The sequence below is a fragment of the Ceratotherium simum genome, chromosome 38 (genome assembly GCF_057802395.1).
Source record: "Ceratotherium simum simum isolate JZ-2026a chromosome 38, ASM5780239v1, whole genome shotgun sequence".
Taxonomy (NCBI): Eukaryota; Metazoa; Chordata; class Mammalia; order Perissodactyla; family Rhinocerotidae; genus Ceratotherium; species Ceratotherium simum.
Genome location: NC_141937.1, coordinates 16,927,044 through 16,953,415, shown reverse-complemented (window position 1 = coordinate 16,953,415; position 26,372 = coordinate 16,927,044). Strand labels below are relative to the sequence as shown.

Genomic DNA, 26,372 nt, shown 5'->3' with positions numbered 1-26,372 from the left:
GGAGAGGACACGGTCCCCGGCGCAGAGGACCACCCCTGGCACCAGACCCACGCCAGTCCTCTCTGGTGTATGCACGCTGGCAACCGCGCGTGTGTACGCGCACACATTCCTGCCTCCGCGCGCAACTCCCACGCCCGGGGCCGCCTGTCTGCCAGGCGCCAGACCCGCCTCTCTTGGGCTGGAACGAGAGGGTCCTCCGCTGCGTCCTTAAGGCTGCGGTCCCCGCCCCTCCCTTCTCCCCGCCCTCCCCGGCCCGCCCTCCTCGGTGTCGCGGCGGCTCCTCCCGACCTCCCCAAGAGGCGGGCGGCCGGGCGTGCGCGGCGCGCGGAGCAGGTGCCGGCGAGCCCGTCGCATGCCGCTGCCGGGCCCGAGGTGGTAGCGGCGCCGGGCGCGCTCCGCCCGCCCCTCCTCCGGGCCGCATCGGGCTCCGGCGCGCGCGGGGACATGTCGGTGGCGACGGGCAGCAGCGAGGCGGCCGGTGGGGCCGGCGGCGGCGGCGCGCGGGTTTTCTTCCAGAGCCCCCGGGGCGGCGCCGGCGGCAGCCCGGGTTCGAGCAGCGGCTCAGGCTCCTCCCGGGAGGACTCGGCGCCCGTGGCCACGGCGGCCGCTGCCGGGCAGGTTCAGCCGCAGCCGCAGCAGCAGCGGCGCCACCAGCAGGGAAAAGTGACAGTGAAATACGATCGTAAGGAGCTTCGGAAGCGGCTGGTGCTGGAGGAATGGATCGTGGAGCAGCTGGGTCAGCTATACGGCTGCGAGGTACCTGGGCGCGGGGCGGGTGGGTCGGGGGCACCCTTCGCGGCTCTGTGCTCACACCGGAATTCTCCAGGGTTCCAGCGCCCGGGTGCGCACCACCCTGACTCCTGGGGACTCAGCGCTGGGAGCGAGGCGCGGCGCGTTCTCTCTCCACGGTGCCCTCTGGCGCCGGGGCGCAGAGATTGGGACGCCCCTGCCTGGGTTCCCCTGCCGGGTGCCCGGAGAGCGGCGGGCCCCCTTGATGGCCCTGGGGAGAGTTAGGTCTTTCTACGCGCAGTGCTTTTCTCGAAGCCCCGGGCGCCTCTAGGCTCCAGCTGCAGCTACACCAAGCGGGGCCCGGAGGGGCTCAGCCAGCTGCACTTAACCCGACGAGAACAGCACTCACTGCTGGGCTCCTGGCAGCCCCGATTTTTGTGGCGAGGGAGCAGGGAAGGGACCTGAAAGCTGCTTAACGGAGAGGAGAGGTTCTAGGAATCTCAGAGGCCCCCTCGGTTCCTGAGATTCTACATCAGTATCATGAGATGAACGCTTTCCCCTTTCCAGCCAGCCCCGACGCGTGCCCCCATCATTCGTCCTTGCATTTACCAAAGCTGCACGCGTGGGGCTTTGTTGAAGCAGCTTGCTTTTTTCCTGCCCAGCCTCAGTTACTCCCTTTGATGGGCGCAGAAGAGAACCTTGGGCAACCTCCAAGGGTGCCGGGGTGGAAGGAAGAAGGAAGGTAGCGCGAGTGGTGTGCGGGATGCCCAGAATCCACCAGCTCTCCCTCCGCCACGACACTGTGACTTCCCACAGTTCAGGGGCTAGGGTTGTACACAAGTCTGACTGACGTGTGTACATTTGATGTAAGGAGCAATATTTAGAATAAGCTGTAACAAATGTATGCTAGAAAAATGACCGAAGCCAACATATCACTTATGAGAGTCTTTAATAACAGTAATTCTAAATGAACTATTCTATTTCTCTTAACGGAGTGGAGTTTGGAAAGGGTGGAAGACTGAAGAGGATTAATAATTAAGAACATGGCTTCTAAGTCGAAGCTAGGTTGTATCCATACAACTGTTGCGCTCTTCAGCAAAAATGAAAGCCAGATGAACTCACTGGCTTGGGGTGTTCTGTATTTCACACGTTTTATGGCCTATTATGAATACATGTTTTCCTTAACATTCTCATCTCGCAAGGCAAGAGCATGCTCATTATGGGCTACTGGTGAATGATTATGATACAATGAAGCTTGACTATGTGACTAATGGCCTTGTAAAAATATATTGTTTCTCCAGCCCTTATAAAAAGCCATTTTAATTGCATAAATAAAAACTGGCCAAATTAGGAAGTGTTCATGGGATTTTTTTAATAGAAAGTTGGTGAAACTCGTTAAAGAAGCAATGTATTTGATTTAGATGGGATTACTGTTGGATGGATGGCTGTGTTTAGTCTTGCCTCTGTAGAAGCCAATTAATTTTTGTTTATTTCATACTGACCTTTATACTCCATTTTGCATTTGGAGAAGATTTGAGTTAATAGAAAAACTATTGTGGAAATTAACAATGCTTTAGGAATGCTCCTTTTCTGGAAGGCTAATTAGATGTAGCTTGAGAAACTAGAAAAGATCCAGCCCCTCAGCAAGTTGGCAAATCACATATTTTAAAAATTGTTCAGAATACTTGGGGGAAAAAGGGAAGGCTGAATCCTCTCTGTATTGAACATGTAGATTAGGTACATCTTTTAAACAGTAAACATGAGCTTGAATTTTTTCCTTGTACTTCTCTCATTTTAGAATTTCTAAGGTATAGCAACAGCTATAATTAGAGATTTGGAAGAAAGGTTTTATGGTGAAATGATACAAGATGCTATAGGCTGCCCGCCTGTCATTAAAATGTGGCAAGTATTTCTCTTCAAGTTGTCTGTTCTGTCATTTTAGGTTGAAGGAATATAAATCATGGACAAGGTTGTTGGAAATTTGTAATTGCTAGGCTGATGGTACACCACGTAATAATAAAAAGCATGTCTACTAACAAGTAGCCATATAAAGGATTGTCTTCTTCCCTGTATTTCTCCACTGGTAGGCTCTATTTTTAGCTTGGGTTCTCTGGTCTGATAGCTTCAAGTATTTCAGCCTCTCGTTTGTAAATCGAGAAGGACCCACCCTGGCTTATGGGTCTGAAACTCATGAATATAAAGGTTAGGAAATGTCCTTTATTCACTTAAAATTGATAATGTTTTCAAATGTTTGTTGCATGAAATTGACACAGAAAGCTGGTTTGCCAGACTCCAAACCAGCCGGAGTCCGGAGCTATCTGCCAAGTTAGGAGAGAAGATGAGCAATGTATTTAATTTCAGAACTTGTGTCAGGCAGGTCAGCATTTGGATGACCAGTCCTTTTCGGAATAGAAAGTGATCTTTTGGAGTGGCCTGACGCATGATATTTATTTATTTATTTATTTATTTTTGCGCGCCGGGGCTCCGAACCCGGGCTGCAAGCAGCGGAGTGCGTGCACTTAACCGCTAAGCCACGGGCCGGCCCTGAAGCATGATATTTAAAATTAGAAAGGAGTGGAAAGAAATTCACAGAATAACCTCCCGACTGTGGTCTTATCTAGAAATTTGCTGTGACCAATCAGTTTTGCAGGGAGAATAAGATGAAGACAGCACTTGTGGAGTACTTACTATATACCATGTGCTGTTCTAGAAACTATGTGTGCACGAATTCATTTTTCTCTACAACAACCCTATGAAGAGGGTGCTGTTATTATCTCTGTTTTACAGATGTTGAAACTGAGACCCAGAGAGATTAAGAGGCTTTCTCAGGTTCATATAGCTGGTGAATGGCAGGGTGGGGGGAAGGGGTATAAACCCAGAGAATGTGGCTCTCTGCACGTTCTAACCACCAGGCCTGCCTTTAGCTTTGCCGAGTCTCATGCAACAGAACAGATGGAGGCCCTCACAGCATATGTCTAAATATTTAAAAATAATGAATTTAGCTAACGAGCATTTCTATAAAATTTATTCTACCCGCTTACCTTGGCAACGATGTCTTCACAATGGCCTTGGAGGCTAGGTTTGAATTTTGAATTGTCAGACTTCCCAGGGCTCAGAGCTGGATTTCTGTTGGGAGAATCTTCCCCTGGCCCAGGGCCTGCTTCCCATCGCTCCCCACTCGTGTGTGGTACAGCCCCACCTGGTGAAGGGCAGTGTGTCCACTTGCATGTCCAATCTCTGCCCACACTCTCTGCCACCCTTTAATCATGCCTCTGGCTCAGACCAGTGGGAGGACAGATCTGGGAGGAGCCTGTTCATACTCTGGAAGCGGCTTGGTATTTGATCACAGAATTCTGGGGACCTGGAGCGTAGCCTGAAACCAGACGGAGGGGGGCCGGTTCTGGATGGGTGGATCCACTTTGTCCCAGGATCTCTGCAGGAAGACGGGTGTGGCAGGAGTGGGGCCCAGGCCTGTGGTTCCTCTTAGTCTAAGACTAGTATCCTTACACACCACATCATACAGCCTTTTGGATACACAGATAAATGTTTTTATAGCTTCTAAAATGATTAGTTGGGTTTATAGTTATTTTCCATTCATCTTCTTGTACAGGTAGTTAAATTTTCAGCTAGGAATTTGGTTATAATGGAGCTGTTAGTTCCATCTACATCCACATTTAAAATTTTCTGTTAAGACATTTTCATATCTCTTCCAAACCCTGACAGTTTTAAGAGCATTTGAAATCTGGCATAGTGTCAACTTTGACAAGTATTGCAAGATGATTTACTGGATAAGTCATATCAATTTTTACCATCTTTCCCGGCATCAAGATAACATCTGTACTTTCAGTTTTGCAATTTGATTTGCTTTGGAAAGAAAAGCCTGTTGTTAACCTCAAGTCATTGAAACGCCCATAGCAGCCTGGCCATAAACAGACTTGTGCACCAGTGGTGTTTCCTGGTTATCCTGAATGTCCATTTAGGAGGGCTTTCCCTTTGCTGCAGCTATCTGCATTTTAAAAAGTAGTGTCTGGCATATTATACATTTTCATGTTTCCTGACTCCCTATCGTCCTCATTCTGTACATCAGTATTTTAAAAAATTTTTTGATGGTGACCCTGGAAAGAAATACCCTTGAGACTGCTGCCTGATACCTACACAGACACGTGGATATTTGAAAACAGAGATTCACATAGCACCACTTAACACTACTAGGTATGCGAAAGAAAAAATTACCAAGGTAATATAAAATATGACTTTATTAAAGTTTAAATACAATATTCTGTTCTATTTCATATTCCAAAATTGCTGGTTGTGACCTTCTAAGTTGATTTTATAACACATTTTGGATTATGACCTGCAATTTAAAAAATACTGCTCCCTGAAATATGTCAAAGACAAATACTGTATGATCTCACTTACATGTGGAATCTAAAAAAAAAAACAACCAGGCTCATAGATACAGAAAACAGATTGGTGGTTGCCAGAGGTGGGAGCTGGAGGGGTGGACGAAATGGATGAAGGGGGTCCAAAGGTACAAACTTCCCAGTTATAAGATAAATAAGTCCCAGGGGTGTAATGTACAGCATGGTGACTACAGGTGATAATAGTGTATTTGAATGTTGCTAAGAGAGTGAATCTTAAAAGTTCTCATCACAAGAAAAAAATTCAGTAACTATGTATGGTGATGGATGTTAATTAGACTTATTTTGGTGGTCATTTCACAATATATACAAATACCGAATCATTATGTTGTACGCCTGAAACTATCATAATGTTGTATGTTAATTATATATCAATTAAAAAAATGCTGTTCCAGAAAGGGAAAAGCCTAAACATATGTAATAGAATTAGCTGACACGTATCTAGTGCTTTCTATGTATCAGGCACGGTTTGTGTAATCCTAGTAACAACCTCTGATAGTCCCATTTTGTGGATGTGGAAACTGAGGTACAGAGAAGTCAAGAAGTTGCCCAGGGCCCTCAGGTGGGCCGTGGCAGAGTAGGGCTATGTCCAGGAGGTCAGATGCACCTTAACCACTGCACTGTACTGCTTCCCGACAAGGGACAGAGCCTGGCACCGTCTATGAGCCCCCATGTAACAAAACCAGTGGGTTTGTTCTTGTACCTGGATCAGGCCTCTTGTTTTAAGTTCAGGTCCTTGCTTTGTCTATAGATTCTCCCTCTGCAGCATCAAATGACCCCATGTACCTACTTTGTTAGTATCTTGCCTGGAAGGTAGAAACTACTGCTTAGAACTCAGTTTGTGGATTATGCGGTGAATCCCCATTTGTTTAGGAATTTGAGCATGAATAGGCTTTTGAATAAAACTGCTCTTTATTTTTTTAAATCTCCATCAACTCAATCTGTAAAATATTAAGGGGTAAATTAAACGTGTTAAAAGTCTATGAGGGGCCTGCCCGTGGCTTAGCGGTTAAGTGCGCGCGCTCCGCTGCTGGCGGCCCGGGATCCCGGGCGCGCACCCACGCCACGGCTTCTCCGGCCATGCTGAGGCCGCGTCCCACATGCGGCAACTAGAAAGATGTGCGGCTATGACATGCAACTCTCTACTGGGGCTTTGGGGGGAAAAAATAAATAAATAAAATCTTAAAAAAAAAAAAGTCTATGAATAAAAGAATTCTAAATTGCCAAAGGAAATTCTAAACTGTACTCAACACATTTCCCTTTGGAACAAGAGGTAGGGAAATTTGGTAGGGGGACAGTGGGTAAAGAAGAAAGACTGTGAGGCCAGAAGAAGCTGAAGTCAGATCGCGGCCCCAGCATTTAGCAGTAGTTGGAGATTAGGCAATTTCCTTAACCTCTCCGAGCCTGCCTTTCTCCCTGTGTTTAAGGGCATCCTCCGGACCTCTTTGCAAGGTTGTTACCAGGACCGAATGGGTAAGACACAGAAAGTGGTAGGTGGTACACAGTGGGTGTGGATATTGTTCAACAGCGTTGTAATTTGAACCATAACCAGCCACTAACTGTTGGTCATTCTCCACGATGTGGGGAGAGGACAGGAGAGGGAAGAAAACAAGGTATTCACATCTATTTGGTGGTAGAATTTGGAGAAGGATGTGTGGGTACTTTGAGGTCAGAGATGTTGCTGTGTGTTTGAACTTGAACAAGGGTAAATATTCTCTCTATCATTCCCCTTTTTCCTAGTGCCTTCCTTATTCAGGAACTTCCTGTGGATTTTCATATATGTGTAGTGAAGTTAATCTTCAACAATTTGAATGCAAGACTGTCTTACTTTTCTTTGTGTATGTCGTAGTAGAGCACAGTTCTTCACCCACTAAGCATTTGTTTGAATGGATGAAAAATGGGTCAGTCTTCAGAAAACCTTTTAAAAGTCATCTGTGTTTTAGATGGAATTAGTTGGTGGTGTTTCTTTATTTTAGTCATGGCTAGGAAAAAAATTGATCTATAGTTTTGTTACAATAATCCATGTCATACTCTTGCATCATTACTATTTTATTTCAACATTGTTGAAAAATACACCCACCTTCATTGACTTATTTGCTCCAAACAGGAATTTGAAGACAGTAGTGGCAGCTAATCGATTTTTAAGCTTAGAGTGAGGGACTTCTTTAGAAGATTTAATCTTCTCTGAGTCTCCTGTCCTCTCTTTTTTTCTTTTGTGCCTGCTGACACACTAGTTCTGCCTCTGTCGTCTCTGACATGAGTTTGCTTCCCATGTCTTCTGTTTTTTTTTTTTTTTTTTTTTGCTGAGGAAGACTCGCCCTGAGCTAACATCTGTTGCCAATCTTCCTCTTTTTTTTGCTTGAGGAAGATTCAAAGACTCACCCTGAGCTAACATCTGTGCCAGTCTTCCTCTATTTTGTATGTGGGTCACTGCCACAGGATGGCTGACAAGTGGTGTAGGTCCGCGCCTGGGATCTGAACCTGTGTACCTGGGCTGCCGAAGCAGAACGTTCTGAACTTTAACCATTATGCCACAGGGCCAGCCCACGGTGTCTTCTGTTTTTCTCCCACCTTTGAAACAACCTGGCTCCATGTGGCATGCCTTGCCTAGCTCCCAGCTCTCCTCCAGGAGCGTCTCTTTCTAGATGGAGGGAAGAATGAAGTTTGAAATGTTTTGTTTTCCATGTGGCACGTGCACTGTGGTCGTGATTTCATTTTCTAGTTCACTCTCTGTCTCTTGTTTCCTGCACCTCCCTATTTCAAATCTTCACTTGTCTTTTTAAGGCACTTTGTCTGTTATCTCCCCTCCCCCCTCAGCCAGTGTCCTTGCAGCCGCCTCCTGTTCAGGCCACCTCCCAGGCACTTCTTCCCTTAATTCCCCTCCTGTCTTGGCTGCGTTTTCAACCTGTCCCCTGCACCCCACATATACACGAGTTGAAGTCTTTCTGTTCTCTTAACAACAATCCCCTACCACAAAAACGCTTCCGTTTCTTAATCCTGTATCCCCTCTGGTTGCCACTCTTTCTCCTTCCCTCATAGTCTGTTTCTCCAGAACGTTCTCGACCCATCTCACACACTGTCCACCACAGTGTGATGTCCACTCCACCAGGGCTTCCCTGAGGACCTTGTTGTTTCTCAATCCAGTGGATTTGTTGGGTCTTTATTTTGCTTGGCCTTCTGCGGTATTAGATGCCCTTCACCATTTCCTTGGGAAGCCTTTGGCTTCTGAGGCGGTCCTCTCTCCGGTTCTCATCCTGTTCTCTGCTCTCCCAGCCTCCCTTCTGGATTTTCTTTCTCTGCCCACCTCTTCAGTGCTGATGGTGCACAGGGTCTGCCTTTGGGCTCCTGCTCTGTCTTTTGGTTTTTTTCACTCCTGCATGGTCCGTCTGGGTGATAGGAATATCCACGTGCCTTCAGTTGCTATCCATATGCTGACAATTCTGCAATCTATATTTTTAGCCCAGATCTGTTTTCTGAGCATCAGACACATTCAGAGAGTTTTGAAACTGACAACTCCACTTAGATGCCCCATGGCAACCTCATATTCAACTGGTCTGAAAATGAGTTTCTTATCTTCCTCTGCAAACCTACTCCTCTTCCTCAGTCCCTCCCTGAATGGCAGACGAAGCTCTCCACAGATGTCCCCGCCGAAGATTACGCTAGCACCTTCTCTCTTGCCTCTCCCTGGCTGGTCACACCCAGTAGTCACGAAGTCTTGTTGATGCTTGCTCCTTATAGCTCTGGAATCCTATTACTTTACTTCTCACCACCTCTGCTCTAGTCCAGTGCCTTATAATTTCTCACCTGTATTGTAGCAACAGACACTTTAGTCTCCTTTCCCTCACATTACTCCCACTCCTAGTACTAGTGCTCCTGTGACTACTACCAGCCTCGACTCTTGCTGCTGTTATTACTATGACCTCTGTCACTAACAGAGCTCCCAGGTGAGGGCTAGGTGGTTTATACATTTTATCTCCTACACTCAGTCCTCACAGTACCTTTATGAGGTGGGTGGTATTATCTTCATTTCTTCGTGTTATAGAAGAAGAAACTGAGATCAGAGGAGTTATTACTTGTCCTTGTCCAAGGTCATGCTGACTCCAAAGTCAGGTAGCCACGATGCTACCATTGCTCCTGGCAGCCACATTTATTAAGTTCTTACTGCATACTCCGTCCTTCTTGAGCTCTCATTTAATCTTTGCAGGGATTAATTAACTCGGCAAGTAGGTGAAGAAAGTGAGGTACAGAGAGCTTGAGCGACAGGCCCTGGTCTGAGGCCACTTCACTGTCAAGTGGCAGAGTCAGGAGTGGACCCCTGTCTCTGGTTCTGGGCTGGGCTCCTCTGAGCCCTCCCCTCCAGATCTCCCCCACCACAGTGCTTCAGAGCCACCTCCACACTGCCCGAGTGATTCTAAAATCCAGACCGGGTCTTGGTATTCCCCCAGCCTTCAGGATGAAGCATGAGCATTTTAGCCCGAAACAAGGCTCAGGGGCTTGCCCTGCCCACCTTTCTAGTCTTATCTCTTATCACTGCCCCCCATCCCTGCTGCTTCAGTTATCAACCGAGATCCTAATGCAGGGCGGGCAGGAACCCATTCGTTCTTACTTCTCCCTCTGCCAGATCATCTCTCCCTCCCTCGCCCACCTGTCTCCCTGTTCTTCAGTCTCACCTTGTGGTACCTCCTCCAGGAAGGCTCTCAGACACAGGAGTCACCGGCAGGCTGGCCGACAGGTCTTTCCTGGCTTGTGCTTACCCCGTTCTTGGCACCCTGTCTGTAGTCCTGTCTCCCACCCTTGCTGCAGCTTCCAGAGGGCAGAATCTGTGATCTCTGCAGCCCCAGCGCCTCTCGGGCTCCTGGCCTCACTCAGGCGTCCCGTACCTGGCTGTGGAGTGAGTGAGACAGATTCTGGCCCTCAAGGGCAGTTGGCAGCATCTCCTTGTGCTCTGCTTTCAGAAACACACACCCCAGATTAACTGCATTGATGTAATTTGGCTCTGCCTGTATTAAAACCTGCTCTTGCATCCGTGACTTGAAGTTTTGGTTTTTTTTCATGGCTATGAATTCTACCTTTGTAGTCCTTTGAATCTGTGAACTAAAAGGAAGTTGTCATGGAATAAAGCAGAGAGGCACCGGTGATGAAAATCTTCAAAGGAAGTCATCAGAGGTGACTGCCATTCTTCTCTGTCATTTTAATTTTTAGTATGTACAGGAATCCTATTTTATTTGCATAGTAATTGTTCATTTCTTTGGGAGTGAAAATGTGTGCTGGGCTAGGACGTGGTGAGTGCTTTTTCATCAGCAGATAAGATTTAGAGCAACAGGCTCACACAAGTCTTGATAGAACAAGGAATGAAAGCCAGGATTACTGCCTCTGCTTAAAAGTCTGGGCCAATAAATTCGCACCAGCACTTAGTCAGCACTGGCAGTCTGGAAATCTGTTCCACTGTGTAAAAATTTAGAAAAAAGAAGAGACCAGACGGTAGACAAGTTTCTAAAGCATCACTTTATGGTTGAGGAAAAAATGATCAAAGAAGAGTTTTTCCTTTTTGAAAGAATCCTTTTTGAAAGCTGTGGAAGGAACTGTGGAGGGCAGGAATATTCATTCATTCATTCATTCAGTAGGTATTTACATAGATAAGAAAAGGGGAACAAGAAGACTTCGTCCTTTTAAACTGTGTAAGAGACAAAGTACAAAAGTAAAGGAGCCCTTTCCATTCTAGAAGAATGGAAGTGTCCATAGGATTGAAAGCCTTTGAGGCCAAGACTGTCTCCTGTTCACAGTTGTGTTAGTGTATTCAATACATTGATTACTACGGAGTGTTGGTATATCTCTTGCATTACTCAAAGCCTGTTTTCGGGAAAGGCTATGATACATTCATTGACTTTATAATGTAAATGACTAAAAACCCTTGAATTATCTTTTCTTTTAGTAGGAAGTAAGGTCTTAAGTAAGAGAAAGTAATCTCTTAACAGCTGCACTTTGGGAATTAATAAAACCAGGACAGGCTGCATGATTTGTGGGCAGTGGGACCTTGTTGGCAGCTATGAAATCTACGAAATCAAAACCTGTGCATTGCTTCCAGTAGGATGTTGTGGGGAGGGCCCTGGCCTGACAAACTGTTCTAGCCGGCGGCTGCTTAACCAGCTACGTGACCTTGGCAAGTCGTATTCACTAGAGACAGAGACTTTCGTTTTTGGGGTTTCTTTCCTCATCTGAAAAAAATGAGGGAGGCATAGGGCTTTCAAGCTCCAGCCTTTAGAGATCCTATGATAAAGCTGGCCGTGCACTGGAGAAAGTGAGATTCATCAAGAGAGGGTGACATTGAAAGTGCTAATAGAAGGGTCTTTCCCTCTCAACACAAACCTGAGACTAGAATTAGACTAGTTCACCAACAGATCATCTGATTTACATAGCTAATTTCCTGTAGCTAAAGTGGGAGTGTATCCATCCTCTCCTTGGCATCATCTCTTGTGCGATGTGATTTGGTGGGAATGTAAGGATCCGACAGAGAAGACTTTTTTTTAAAAAATTATTTTATTGAGGTCATGTTGGCTTATAACATTGTGTAAATTTCAGGTGTACATTATTATATTTCAGTTTCTGTGTAGACTGCGTCGTGTTCACCACCAATAGTCTAGTTTCTATCCACCACCAAACACATGTGCCCCTTTACCACTTTCCCCCTCCCCCCACCCCCTTCCCCTCTGGTAAACTTTTTTTTAAATCCTCCTTACACCCTCCAGCACGTCCTCCCCACTGTTGGCTTCCAAGTTAAATTTGAAATTTGACAGTACAGATATTCATAGCTACTGTATCTGCTTTTTTTTTTTTTGCATTTAATTGGGTTAACCTTTAAGAAGAGCTGGCATATTTGATTTAAACATTTTAGGCATATAATTGTTGGAGGGCCTTTCCTATTCTTATTTTGCATCCTTTATCCTGGCAGCTCATAATTAACTAATGCTGGTATTTATTTAACTTGAGGCAGGTTTGTTTTGAGATATAAAACGAGGATCTGAGAAGGAAAATTGCAGCAGCTTTAGGAAATAAAATTTTAAAAAGGTGAAGGGTACAAATTAGCCTAAATAAGAGGCTGAATAAATTTGGATTAAACAAATTAATTTTCCCTGAGGAATTTATTCCCAGAATGTCACTTTATAGTTAGTTTTAGAACTAACATGACAGGACAGAAAAAAGAAATTAAGATTTTTCATGGACTGTTCTAGTCAGAAGTAGAAAGCAGAATTTATTGCTCTTTATAATATTTGTTTATTTTGTATGATGATAGAATCCATAAAGAGATCCATTAGATAATCCCATTCAATCCACCCAAAAGCTCTGTGATGTAAGTACTTATCTCATTTTTACAAGGAGAAAACTGAGGCTCAGATGCCCAAATTTAAATTGCCAGTAAGAAGAGGAGGAAACTCCGACTTGGAAACAGTCAGTTTCACGTCCCTCCCCTAGATCATTTCCATGTGTTCTAACATGTTTGATCCATACACCGGGCAAGGGTTTTCTGCTTAATACATTTTCAAATATGTTTCATCTTAGTTGAACAATTTACAGGATTCCATTACAGTTTTTTCCATTATTTCTTGGATGAACCTTTACAGGATTCAGCTATTTCTTTACAAAAATTCAAATCCATTGGTTCTCAAGTGTGTATATCACAGCAAATGTGCCACTTATTTCTTTGATTTGCACAAGTAGTTAGTATTGGAGCACTTACTCTCCATCTACCCACTTAAATGAAATTTTGAGGTTAAAAGTTAGAAACTCACTTTAAATAAGCCATAGCATACAGAGTGGCTAATTCATCCTACATATTTGAAAGTACCAGATAGTACCGTTGACGTGATAGAAGTAAAGAAATGTTGCTTCTTATAAATAAAATATGAAAAACCCTTAGCAACTTCTTATGCTTCTGCTAAAGGATGTTTTTATCCAGAGCTGCTGTAGTTGCTCATCTGTTAATATCTTTTATATTTTATATGTCAGTCGTACAACTGACATACCTGCTTCATTTGTTTCTGCAAATATTAACTGAATCAAGTCTGTTTCAAGCCAAGTAGGTAAGGTGTTGTGTTTTCAGATTGGTAAAGATGGCTTTTCTGCTTAGTTCTTGGAAGCAAATCCTCTCCATAACAATCCTAATTAGTCAACCGGTTTTTCTCCTGTGTGTGATGGGGCGTGGCAGCTCTCTGACAAGTCAAAAGAAAATGAGTCATTGATTTGGTGCTAAAACATGATTATGCTTGCTTGAATGAAAACACCCTACAAACATTACAACTGAAGAAATAACATGTACCATCTCTGGTAGACAAGTGCCTTTTGTTAAGCAAAAATATTCCATTTCTTCGTCAAACCCCAGATGGTTCAGCATTTAGTAATCTTTATGCCAGAAGCATCTAGGTAAACAGACAGACCATCACCTAACCTAGCCTGAGGCTTTAAAAGCATTTAGCTGCCAGTCGTGTCTCAGACCTCTGGGATAGTCTTATGTTAAACTTTGGAGAGAGAGTGGGCTGCGTTTAATAAGTGATAGCTCCGGAGGTTGAGTTAACTCATGACTCTAAAGAAGAAGAAAATGAGGAACTAGTTTATCATTGACACCTTACTATAAATTGACTTGCATGAAACAATTTAAAACTGTGAAGGAGGGCAAAGAAGAAGATGCAGAGAATGTATAAAACATTTAGTAACATGAAATTCAGTCTCAAGCCAGCCTTATGACTAAGACACTGACCCCACCCCCGCACCCCACCCCCTCTCCTCCGCAGGTGCAAGGCTGTGCACTCTGAGCCGGGAAGTTGGGTGTGGGCCAGAACCTCACCTTCTCAAGGAATTCAGGCTCCCATCTTTCTCCCTCTGGCCCCGCTTTACAAAATGAAAACAAACTGAAAAGTTCCTAGATAGGGCTTCTTACTGGTGGTAGGAAATAGATTGTCTCCTTTCAGAGATCCCTATTGGTTGTGACCACGTGTTCTTTTTACATCCTTCATGCCTTGCATTATAAGACAGACCCTCCCTTCTCCCTGGGGTAGGAGTGGGCTTGGTCTGCTGGATTGGATGAGGCAGCCCCCCCACCTGCATTCATTCACAGAGTGGTTATGAGTTGTCATCCTTGGCTGCCTTTAATTTTCCCTTTTAAATGATACAGCCCTCTCAGGGATGTTTTCAAGATTAATAATGTTAAAAATCATCCCAAGGAAAGCCTAGGATATTTATGAAAGCACCATTAGCAACATCTATAATCTTTTTGCCATAATTAATTCTACCTTGTTAATATATATATTCAAATTAAAGGTACATTCTTTGAGCAAAAAGAGATCAGAGGCTTTTGGAGTTTTTTTATTTTAGATTTTTTTTTTTTTGGTGGGGTTTAGGCTAGGCTTTGAAAATTTTGGTCATGCACACGCCAGGTTTTATGAATACAGAATAATGTAGTCAGTACCTCAGAATGAAAAATCTACTTGGGTTGCTTCAAGAGAATTACCAACTTGGAACATGACCTATATCACATTTGAGTTAAGTAATAACAGATAAAATGCATTCTGGATAAAAATCTTTTTCATAGGATATCTATTATATGTGCTTAGAAATAAGACTGCAAAGATACATAATAAATATTAATAGTGCTTCTTTAGTATCATTATGTGTAATTTATATTTTATTGATCTGTTTTGTACGATGAATATGTATTCCTTTTATCAGAGAAGAACTCTAAAGTTATGTTTAAAAACAGGTGGGCGAAGTACCCACTCTGTTTGTTCCATTAAGGAAAGGGCTCCCCTCCTCTGCAATGACATGATCTCTTGCCCGTCACAGGCTTTACAATGTTAAGAGCAGCTTTCGTAGTGTTTTGCCTTCTCTTCTTTTTGAGGTAGCCAGGCAGTTTTTATTTTTAATCGCAAATAATTAAGGGGAAAAAAGAAGCCAACAAGTTTGCTCACAGTAGATTCTTTACATTTTCAGAAAAAATAGTGATAATGCTTTTGGAAATTAGGGTGTCTTTATCTTTTTGAGTGGAAAGACCATCTCCAGTGAGGATGGTCCCACCATCCACAAGACAGAAGCAAAGTTAGAAGGAAGATGGGGTCATCCTTTACCTTCTCTCAGCAGCCCATCCCTTCCGGCTGCTCAGGAAGGGACTTGCTTCTTCTGCATCTTCAGCCTTTCCTTCCTTTCAAAAAAGTTATAGAGCTGTTCACTTAAGATCTGTGCGTTTCATGGTATGTAAATTACACCTCAATAAAGGACCAGAACACACATACGCAGAACTTGCCCTCTCTCTCCTCCTCTCTTTGGCCAGATTTGACAGAGAGCTTGTCTATACTCTTTATCCTCATTGTGTCACCTTCTGCTCCCCTCTCAGCCCACTGCTGTGTTGCTCGTCTCTCCTCCCCGCCAAGAGGGCTTACGCCCTCCATGTTGCTCAGCCCCAGAGGCTCAGCTTAGTCCTTGCCTTTAGTGCCCTCAGCAGTGCTGGACTGCCCTGCTTTCCAGAGGCGCTCTGTCTATCATCCATCCGTCAGCATCGTGCCATCCATCTGTCCCTCCTTCCAATATCCATCCACCAGACCCTCCATCCACCTTCTGCCAGGTCCACTTTCTTTTCTTTTCTTTTTTTTTTTTTAACAAATAAACTATTTTTTAGATGGTTTTAGATTTACAGGAAAATTACAAAGATAGTAGAGATCCCATATACTTCTCAACCAGTTTCACCCGTTAGTAACATTGTAAACTAGCATGGTACGTTTGTTACAATTAATGAGCCAGTATTCATACATTATTAACTAAAATCCACACTTTCTTCAGATTCCTTAGTTTTCACCTAGTGTCCTTTTTTTGTTCCAGGATTCCATCCAGGAGACCACATTACGTTTAGTGGTCACGTCTCCTTAGACGCCTCTGGGCTGTGACGGTTTCTCAGACTCTCCTTGTTTTGAATGATCTTGACAATTGTGTGGAGTTCTGTTTGTGTATTTTGTAGAATGTCCCTCAAATGGGATTTGTCGATGTTTTTCTCGTGATTAGATTGGGTTTATGGGCTTTGGGGAGGAAGACCACAGAGAGGCCCCTCTTATCACATCCTGTCAAGGAGCATGCTCTCAACATGACTTATCACTGTTGATGATAGCCTTGACCACTGACTGAGGTAGTGTCTGTCAGCTTTATCCATTGTAAAGTTAATCCCGCTCCCTCTTTCCAAACTGTGTTCTTTGGAAGGAAATCTCGATGTGCAGTCCATACCTAAGGGAGGGAGAGTTATGTTCTACCTCCTTGTGACTCTACGTAATTTATGTGGAATTCTTCTGCGTGAGAGATTTGTCTCTTCTCCCCATTTGTTTATTTAGTCAATAATTTAGTTACATCAGTATGGACTTGTGTGATATTTATTATGTACTTTGGGTTATAATTCAATTCTTCTGTATTTACTTTGTTGCTCAAATTATTCCAACTTTGGCCATTGGGAGCTGTTTCAATTGGTCCTTTGTCCATTTGACATACTCCCATCACTCTGTGTGTGTTTATGTGTTTAACACTTCCTTACTTTCTGGCACTACAAGATGTTCCAGGTTCATCTTGTTTATTTCTTGTCCCGGGTCTAGAATCAGCCATTTCTCCAAGGAGCCTTGGTTCCTTTTATTGTAGAATGGTGTTAGAAACCAAGACATGGAGGCTTGGTGTGCTGGTTGCTACTGGGATGTCATTGTTTCTAGGGTTTCTCAGCTGACAGCTAGGAAATATATGTGTGTATGTTAACCTGTGTGTATACACATATCTAGAAATATTTCTATCTGTAACCACCAGTATCTATATTAAGAGAAACGTTGAGTTCAAGGTGATGTCTCCAACTATAATCCATTACCACATTGTTCATTGCAGCCTCCTTCCTTTGCCCATCTGTAGACTCTCACTCCAGTAGCCAAAAACCTGTGGTTCCTACCACCTGCCATCCATTCACTTAATCATTCAATTGTAGTATACATGTATAGCAGTATCAGAATCGTTAACCCATACCCCTGTGGAAAACAACTTTATCAGTTAGAGTGCAGTGCTTCTGTGCAGTTCCTTTTACATTTAGTCTTACAGACTCCACTCATTTCTAGACTTAGGTCAACACCTTTTCCACATACCTCCTCAGTGAGGTTGTTTCATACATTTGTAATATAGTTAGATTGTTTTGTCACATTCTACATTCCATCTTGGGATCCTGCAGTCTCCTAAATGACTTTTTAAAAAATTGCATACATAAGGTTTATTCTTTGTGCTGTCAAGTTCTATGGATTTTGACAAATGCATAGTGTCACATATCCACGCTTATGGTATCATGTAGAATTCATTACCCTAAAGAATCTCCTGTACTTCACTCGTTCAACCCTCCCCGCTTCCCGCCGAGCCCCTGACAACCACTGATCTTTTTACCATTGCCATAGTTCTGCCTTTTCTAGAAACTATGGAACCATATAGTATGTAACCTTTTCAGACTGGCTTCTTTTACTAGCAATATGCGTTTAAGATTCATCTATGTCTTTTTGTGACTTGATAGCTCATTTCTTTTTACAGCTGAATAATATTCCATTGCATAAATGTGTCACAGTTTGTTTGGCCATTTGGCTATTGAAGGACATCTTGGTTGCTTCCAGTTTTTGGCAATTATGAATAAAGCTGGTATAAACATTTGCAGGCAGGTGCTTGTATGGATATAAGTTTCCAATCAGTTGGGTCAATGTACCAGGTGCACTTTTAAGTACTGGAGATACAGCAGTGAGCCAGAGAAGCAAAATCCCTCTGCTCTAAAAACAAACACATGAGTAAACCCAAATGGTTTCAGCTCCTGAGAAATGCTATGAAAGAAATAAAACACGCAATGGCATAAAGACGGAATGACTGTGGCCAGGTGGGTGGGACCAGGAAGGGCCTCTCTGAGGAAGTTTGTCACGTTCGAACCTGGACCTTCGTGATGAGAGATGACAGCAGCTGTGCAAAGACCCAGGAAGATGAGCTTTCCCACAGTGGGCTCAGTTAATGCTAAGACCCTGAGGGAGGATGGACCTTGACATGGTCGAGGGACTAAGGACAGCAGGAAATGTGAGGTGAGATCATGAATGAGAGTATTTTTTTAAACACTTTTTCTTGTAGTATAACATAGAAAGTACACAAATCCTAAGTGTACAGGTTGATAAATGTTCTCAAATTGAACCCACCATGTAACCACCATCCAGATCAAGAAATGGAATAGCACTACAGGAGTCCCTGCCATGCCCTCTTTCCATCATCATTAGCCTCCCACCCCACTCCAGGGTAATCTGATTGACTTTGCTTCTTTTAGAATTTTTATGTCTGTTTCTTTTGTTCAACATTAAGTGTGTGAGATGCATCCAATTGAAGTTCGTTTTACTTGCTATATAGTATTCCATGTGTGAATGCGTAACAATTGTTTTTTATCCATTCTGCTTTTGATGGGCATTTGGGAGGTTTCCATTTGGGGACTATTCTGAACTGAGCTGCTAGGAACATTATTATCCGTGTGTTTTGGTGAACATATGTCTGCATTTCTCTTGGGTTATATTCATAGCGGTGAAATTGCTGGCTTATACTTCGCTAGATATTCTCATATGATTTTCCTAAGTAGTTATACTGACCTACATTCCCACTGCAATACGCGAAGTTTCCAGTTGTTTCACATTCTCGCCAACATTCGGTATTTTCTTTTTCATTTTAACCATCTGTTAGGTATACGGTGGTATTGCACTGTGGTTTTAATTTGCATATATGAGGACTAATGAAGTCTGGCCCCTTTTCATATGTTTATTGGCCCTTCGGGAATCCTCTTTTTGAAGTGCTTGTTCAACTCTTCTGTCCGCTAAAAAATCAAAGGAAATTTCAGGTTGGGTTGTCTGTCTTCTTCTCACTGATTTTTATATATCCTGGATACTAAACTTTATATATCCTAGATATTAGTCTTTTGTCAGAAATACATGTTGGAAGTATTTTCTCCCACTTTGTGAGCTGACTTTTTCGTTCTCTTAATGGTATCTTTTGATGAACAGAAGTTCTTATTCTTAATATTGTCCAATTTATCAGTTTTTTTCCTTTATAGTTAGTGCATTTTGCATCCTGTTTAAGAAATATTCATCTGCTCCAAGGTCATGAAGATGTTCTCTTATGTTATCTTTTGGATCCTTCCTTGTTTTACCTTTTATATTTAGATGTCATCTATCTGAAATTGATTTTTGTGTCTGGTATAATGTAGGGATCAAGATTCATTTTTTCCACTTGGACATCCAGTTGACCCAGCACCATTCAATGAAAAAATCATCCTCTCCCCACCGCACTGTAATCACAAACCAGAGGACCTTGTGTGGTGGGTCTATTATAGATTCTGGTGAGCGTGTTTTAATGTTGGATGGGGCCTTCCCGTCGTGCTCACTCTCCTCCATCTCTGTTTCCTGGCACAATGGCCCGTGCGCTGTAAATGGTCAATAAATATCAGCTAGTTGATGGACAGGTCTGAACTTGCCTGTAGGAAAGAGAATTTGAAATCCCTAGGCTCGGGCTCAAAGAAAAGATACTCAGATTTCATTGTAGAGAAGACTTTGAGTAGTTAATTATATTTCTTCAACAGCCCCAAATATGGTTTTGGACTAGTCCTGCTGGCCAGAGTCCTAGGGAAGGCCCGTCAAGTTCAGATGCCCCACTTAGTAGTACTCCATCTATTCAACCTGCCAGCTAGCCACCCAACAAATATTTGTTATGGGCCTACTATGTGCCAGGCATAAAGTAGAAGAACTATGAAATAATGAAATTCTTTGCAGAGTTTCTATTTTTAGTTTTAGAACATTTGTTGTTTCTTTCTTTGCAAGTTAAACGCTCAGTGCAAGGAGGGTAATTTTTGGGATTTTCTTCTATTTCTGGGATAGCTTTGTTGTTCTATTATAGTTATTTAAAATTTTTTGTGTGACAGTTCTGGGTAAACAAGCAACAGGCCTAAGAATTAGAGCTTTTATGTTGCTATCAGAATATTTTAAAACAAACAAAACCCTACAAAAGAAAAGAGATTTTAAAAAAAACAATTTTTAAAAACACATTATTTCATCCAGCAGATTCAGCGAGAGGTTAAATACTTTTCTTGTTTTCAGAATTTGGTGCCAGCCCAAAGACCACATTCAGAGAAATAGAGACATGCATTTTCAGGAGGTTGGTGTTGTGCTCAGGAGGGGCCCGTCACTGTTGTCACATGAAATTCCATTCAAGTGAGTCATGTGCCGAGCGCTGCTATTGCTCTTGGTACCTGTCCACTGGAGGACCTGTCCATTGATGGCTTCTCCCCAACCGCCAGCTTGCTCGGTTATACCAGAGCCCCGGTTCATGTCACAAGGCCTCTCTGCTCCTTGTCACCCTCTGGGATGTGAATGAAGAGAGGTGGGGTGGGCAGATGCCCTGAGCTAGGGCCAGCCCCCAGTGTCAGCTGCTGGAGGTGGGGCTGCCTCCACCAGCACTTCCTTGTCCACTGCTGCCTGTTTCTGGTGGTTTCCAGTTCCAGCTGCTCAGAGCCCTTTGTGGACACTGGGAGCAACAGCCATGGAGCTGGGCCGTGGCCAGCTCTGCCCTCTGTCTCAGGGAAAGGAAATAGACTGGCAAGAGATCAGACTGTCTGTGCTACCAACTATCACTTACATGACAGACCTACATGATTTGCTTTCTTATTTAGTCGGTGTTGGCTCTGTCTTCTTTATTGTTCAGTTTGTCTCAAGTGACTGTTTGATATATTTAGTGAAACCTCACCTGTCTGGAGGCCGCTAATTCTGCCACCTCAGCCATTTGGAACATAGCAAAGAACCTAAAAGAAAGCATAATGGGTAACTTGGAGAAGCTAGGGAGCTGTCCTGGAGTTTATGTTCATTCTTTGTTGGAGAGAGCCTTCGGCTGTTCCTAGAGCTTGTTGGCTCTTATTTTAGCCACAATTCTAACAAGTTTGGTTTTCTGACTTCTTAGTTCACTGTGAGCTAGAAGCAACAAACGAAGCTGCTAGATATAAGTACTGGGAGAACATGTAGAAGCGACAGCTGACAGCCTGACACTGAGAGGGTTGACAGAGAAGCTATAAAAAGCTCAGAGGACTGAGCCATCTTATATAAGGCACAGGGAGCTCTACGCTCAGCAGTAGAGCGGCTGATCACAGGGCTGACCTGAGTCATTAAGAAAATATTTAATTATATTGGTAACCTCTGCTTCAGAAGGCAGGAGTATTACAGTGTAATACATGAGTAATACATTTGGAGAGATTTTCAGAGAAAGAGTTTAAATGTTGGTTATCTGAAATAATTTGCTTATATAGAGCCATTATTTTCAGGATACTAAATAAATAATTCTCCCTTTCTCTCTCCTTGTCTTCCCTTCTCTCTTCCTCTTTCTCTCTTCTTCCTCTGTCCTTCCTCTTACTTTCTTCCTTCCCTTTCTCTACCCGCTTCCCCTCCACACTCCCCTGTCCCCCACTTCCTTTCTCACCTTGCTTTCTCATCTTACTGCTTTCTCTTCCCGCTTCACTTTCTCTCCTCTCTCCCTCTGCCTTCACCTCCCAACGCATTCTCCTTTGTCTTTGTCTTTGAAGGACACAAATACCCAGTGGGTTGCTGGTGAATGTTTAACAACTGGCTTTCGGGGAGAAAACCCCTGTGACTTATAGCATCTTCCCATTTCCTTGGTGAGGTAAACACTCCCTCCTGCTTGATTTCAGGCTAGCCTTGTGAAGTCACTGCACGTGGAGCAGGAAATAGTATTTCCTCCATAGGGATATGATAGATGAAAGCAACCTCGAGAGCGTAGATAAGAGTGAAATGTAATAAACTTATTAGAAAGTGATGAGTTTTGAGTATTCATTAACTTTGTTTTAATTATTATTAATTTACTTGTATGTTTATATAGTTTAATTTTGAATAATGACTGTGTTTAACAGCTGGTTTGTAAAATTCCTGAAAACTTAATGGTCATCTCTCGTTAGCTGGTATAAGCTGGCTGCAATACAGCATCGCACGTACCTACCACCTATAGCTGAGGGATGCTCTGTAATTTTATTTGCACTCTCAACATTCTAAACTCTTTAAGAGAATCCCAGAAGCTCACAGTTAAAAGATACCCTAGAGATCATCTATTCTGACCTCTCTGCCTTACACATTAATTCCATTTATAGCCTGGTAAAAGAATATTCCAGGGCTTCTGCTGGTCAGATTTCTCGTGTCCCCATACACCATCCATGATTGACGCACACAGTTGAAAGTTAACGGACTTTCCTCATGCTCCAAACCAGGAGTGGAATTTAATCTCTTTCTCCTGTTGCCCTCTAATTTCACTCTCATGAAAACAACCCGATGCCTGATTTCGTCATTTAGCGCAAGACGTATTTTATTTGTAGGGATTGATTTAAAGGCCACTAAACCATGTCATTAAGTAAAATCAACAAATGTTTATTAGCACTTATTATGTAGTCATTATTCAGAATCTCTTCTATTTTTGGCTGAAGAACTTATTTTACTTATTCATCACCCGTCTATAAAGGACATTCATTATATAGGTTTTATTTAACCAGTATATGTTCATTATCTGGTATATTCATCCATAGGTATATATATATAACATATAAATGTATATATATTCATTATATGGTACTTTTGACATTCAGAACTAACCGTTCAAGTTACTATAGATAGGAAATATTTGATTCCCTTAGTAGACTAGACAGCTTTCTAGAAGATCTCTCTCACCCTGGGTGTTGGTGCTTTAAGTAAAGCACCAACACTGTATTTTTGTGTGTGTTTGTTAATGCAGCAGACCACACCCGGCCTGCTATGCTAGGCCCCATGGGATGGTGGGAAGAACACAGCCAGCAGAGCAAGGCAGACTGAAGCCTAAAGCCCAGCTCTGCTGCTCACTAGCTCGTGATTATTCTTCATTTGCACTGTTGAGAACTGATGTTATGGGTATTTTTTTCTTTCCTTAGGAAGCCTTGGTTTATTATGGGCCTCAAAATAGAAGCTCCTTAGTCTGAAGATAAAGTTCTTTGGAAATGCCCTCTGACACCTCTCCTGGTGGGCAAAGTTGCTGTAAGAGGGGGCAGTGGGAGTGTGGGGGACTGTAACTGGGGTGGGGAGATGGGCTCATGACAGGGAATGTGAGCATGTAACTTGAGCGGATAGCGCAGCCACTCCATGTCCCTAAGAGGCGAGATTTGTCCAGATTCATCACATGGCTGGATGTGGGCACGAGGTCATGCTCTCACCTGTCAGGTTTGGGCCCCTCCTCGGTCTTCCCATCAACCATATTGCTGTCTAGGTTACTCCATCAGCTCATCGCCTTAGTTCCAAACCAGTACTTGCCCTGGCTTCCCTCCTTTTATTGATGATGTGATCTGTCGGCCAAAAAGATCTGGAGTTTTAGGTTTTTTTTAAATTTTGAAATAATTTTAGATTTATGGAAGAGTTGCAAAGATAATGCTGAGTTTTCCCATAACCCCTTCACCCGGCTTCCCCTAATGTTAACATCTTATAACCTGGTACATTTATCAAAACTAAGAAATCAACATCGGTACAACACTAATAGCTAAATACAGTCTTTATTCAGATTTCGCTGGTTTTCTCACTAATGTCCCTTTTCTATTCCAGGACCTGAGCCAGGATATCACTTTGCATTTAGTGGAATTTGTTTTTGGCTCCTTCTCTCATATCTCATATCCCTCCCACTCTTCCAGCCACCTAATCCAGTCCCTTACACCTGCCCTTCTTTTCCATTCCTGTGACAAGTGCTGGGACCCAGCCCCTTGCCACTCCCAGGAGGACCCTGGCACATTATTATTGGACTTCTGTCCCCAGATTCTCTCACTTTCTTGCGAGCTGCCCGGAGCTGCCCAGATGAATCATCATAAAAATGACTCCTCTCAGGTGGCTCAAATCTCTCCCTGAATAAAAGCTGAGCTCCCTACAGCCCCCTTTCTAACCTTTCAGCGTCATCTTGCACCACTTTTCAACTTCAACTCTCTTCTGCAGACAGATGGATCTCCTGTCTCCTTTTCACTGCTTAATATCTCACAACTGCTAACGTTGAGTCCTGCTGTGTGCAGGAACTGTGTTAAGCAACTTACATGCTTTATCTTAGTCTTCAGGACCGTACCTATAAGGGGGACCAAGTAGGAAACAGAGGCACAAAGAGGGTTAGGTAATTGGCCACAGGTACACAGCTAGCATGTGGTTGAACAAGGATTGAGACTGAGGCCATCTGACTGCAGACCTTAGGTTCTTAAACCCCCCTGTCTCATCTTAAATTCAAGATGGCCCCATGAGTTTTGCTCATGCCATTCCCAATATTCTCCTTCCCCAAACCCTCCCTCTCTGTCAGTTAGGATCCTATCCATTCTCCAAAGCCCAACTCAGATCTCATCTCCATGACGTTTTTCATTTTCGGCTAAAATCAATCTGCTTACTCAGCAATTCTTAGTATTTATAAATCAATTAAAAATAAATGCTATAGCATCACTCAGCTGGCACTTTATCTATGCTGCCTGTGGTGTGGTTTCTTATGCATATACATCTTATCTTCCTAATTCGACTATAACCTCCCTGAGGGTAGGAACTTTGGTTTATCATATATTATGTCCTCCAAAAAGTCCAACAGATATTCAATAAATGTGTTTTAAATAAGTGTGATTTCCTGGAGTACCGTTTGATAATAAATAGTGAAGGGAGTGTTTCTTTTTTGGTCTCATTCTATCTGAGACATACTACCAATAGCTTGAACGTTGCTTTTGGTGCTGCTATGGCATTTAATCCCTGTTGAGCAAATAATAATACCAAAAACAATAAGAATAGTAACTCACACGGTGCTTACTACATGCTGGGCTCTATTCTCAGGCCTTCCCCACATCAACTCTTCATCTTCTTAACAGACCTTTGAGGTGGGTGCAGTCACTAGGCCCATTTTAAAAGGCTGGATGGAAACCAGGCACAGAGAGGTTCAGTAACTCACCGAGAACCACAAGTAGCTGGTGGGACTGAAAGGATTGACCCTTTGCTTCAATGGGGTCTTTGAAGCAGCAGAGGTCACAGGTGGACACAGAACTCACCTTCTCTTTTTTGTGAAGTCAGAGTGGTCATTTACTAAGGATACAGAACTTTGATGTGTTAAGTATATTTTGGGGCATGTGAGTTCATTAATATTGTGAGCCTTCATAAATATTTAACTCCTTGCTCTTTATGACTGCTTAGTAATTTCCTTGTAAAGTATTACTTCAACAATCAAAAGCACAAATAAAGACAAGCTCTGAGCGTGGAGCTTGTGAGAGCATCTCTAACTGCAAGGAAGTTGCTCTGACGTTTCCTGGGTGGTGGTTTGGCACCCCCAGGACGGGGGGTAGGTAATTACCAGATGCTTACTTTGTGTGCTTTCCCTGTTCAGTGCTTAATCATTTTACAGCATAACGTAATCATGACGTATGGCTTTTGACTCTGCTAGGTTGAAGGCTGTGTTTTTCTTAGCAGGATTAGTTAAAATGAAACCTGGATGTCATACCGCTGGATTGTTTGGGCAAGTACAGTTCAAACCACAAGCACGGCATAACCTGTGATATTTGTAACTGCTATTTGGTTTGCCCAGCTTAATTGTTGCAATGGTTCTAGGACTTTCTGAAGTTCTCTTTCCTGTAACAAGATCTCTAAACCTGCCACACCTAAGTCACGAGTTACTCTACTAAAGAAGAATTCAGCACTCCACTGGGGGTATTTAGAACACGGGCCCGACATGGCCTGTGTTCTTTTTCTTTTCTTGATTGATTACCTGGCTTTTTTGGAGGAAGGGGTTCTCATGATTGGGTGAACAGGAGGGACCCTGTCCGGTCCCACTAGGTGAGGGAGTGTGGGTGTAGGGGGTAGACCCTATGGGATGCTTGCAGTCTGGCTAGTCTGGACAGGCCAGCCCCGGAGGCCATCTCCATCTCTACAGGGGTGCCCGTGGCCTCCTTGTATTACCAAGCTAGAAATGCTCCTAAATATCAATCTTGAGGCAGGATGCCCACGGTACAATTTGTGTCTGGCTCCATTGGCAACTCCCTCTTGTCTTGTTTCCTGCTTTGAGACAGTATCTTTCGTTTTAAACTGAACTTTCCCCTTGATTGTGTGTCTTAGTGCCAAAGGGACAACAGAAAAACAACACCCTGCTTCTGTC

General features: G+C 43.3%; 1 protein-coding gene across 2 annotated transcripts in view; it reads left to right on the top strand.

Moving 5' to 3' along the window:
* The first annotated feature begins 339 nt into the window (after positions 1 to 339).
* PPP1R14C (protein phosphatase 1 regulatory inhibitor subunit 14C) overlaps positions 340 to 26,372 on the top strand; it is an 87,843-nt gene continuing 61,810 nt past the window's right edge. Inside the window, exon 1 of one of the 2 annotated variants that reach the window (XM_087425146.1) lies at positions 340 to 756. In XM_087425146.1, coding sequence (XP_087281272.1) covers positions 445 to 756 — 312 coding nt within the window. In that variant the 5' untranslated portion in view covers positions 340 to 444. The remainder of the gene's footprint in view (positions 757 to 26,372) is intronic. The other variant, XM_014795462.2, reaches the window with a different exon arrangement.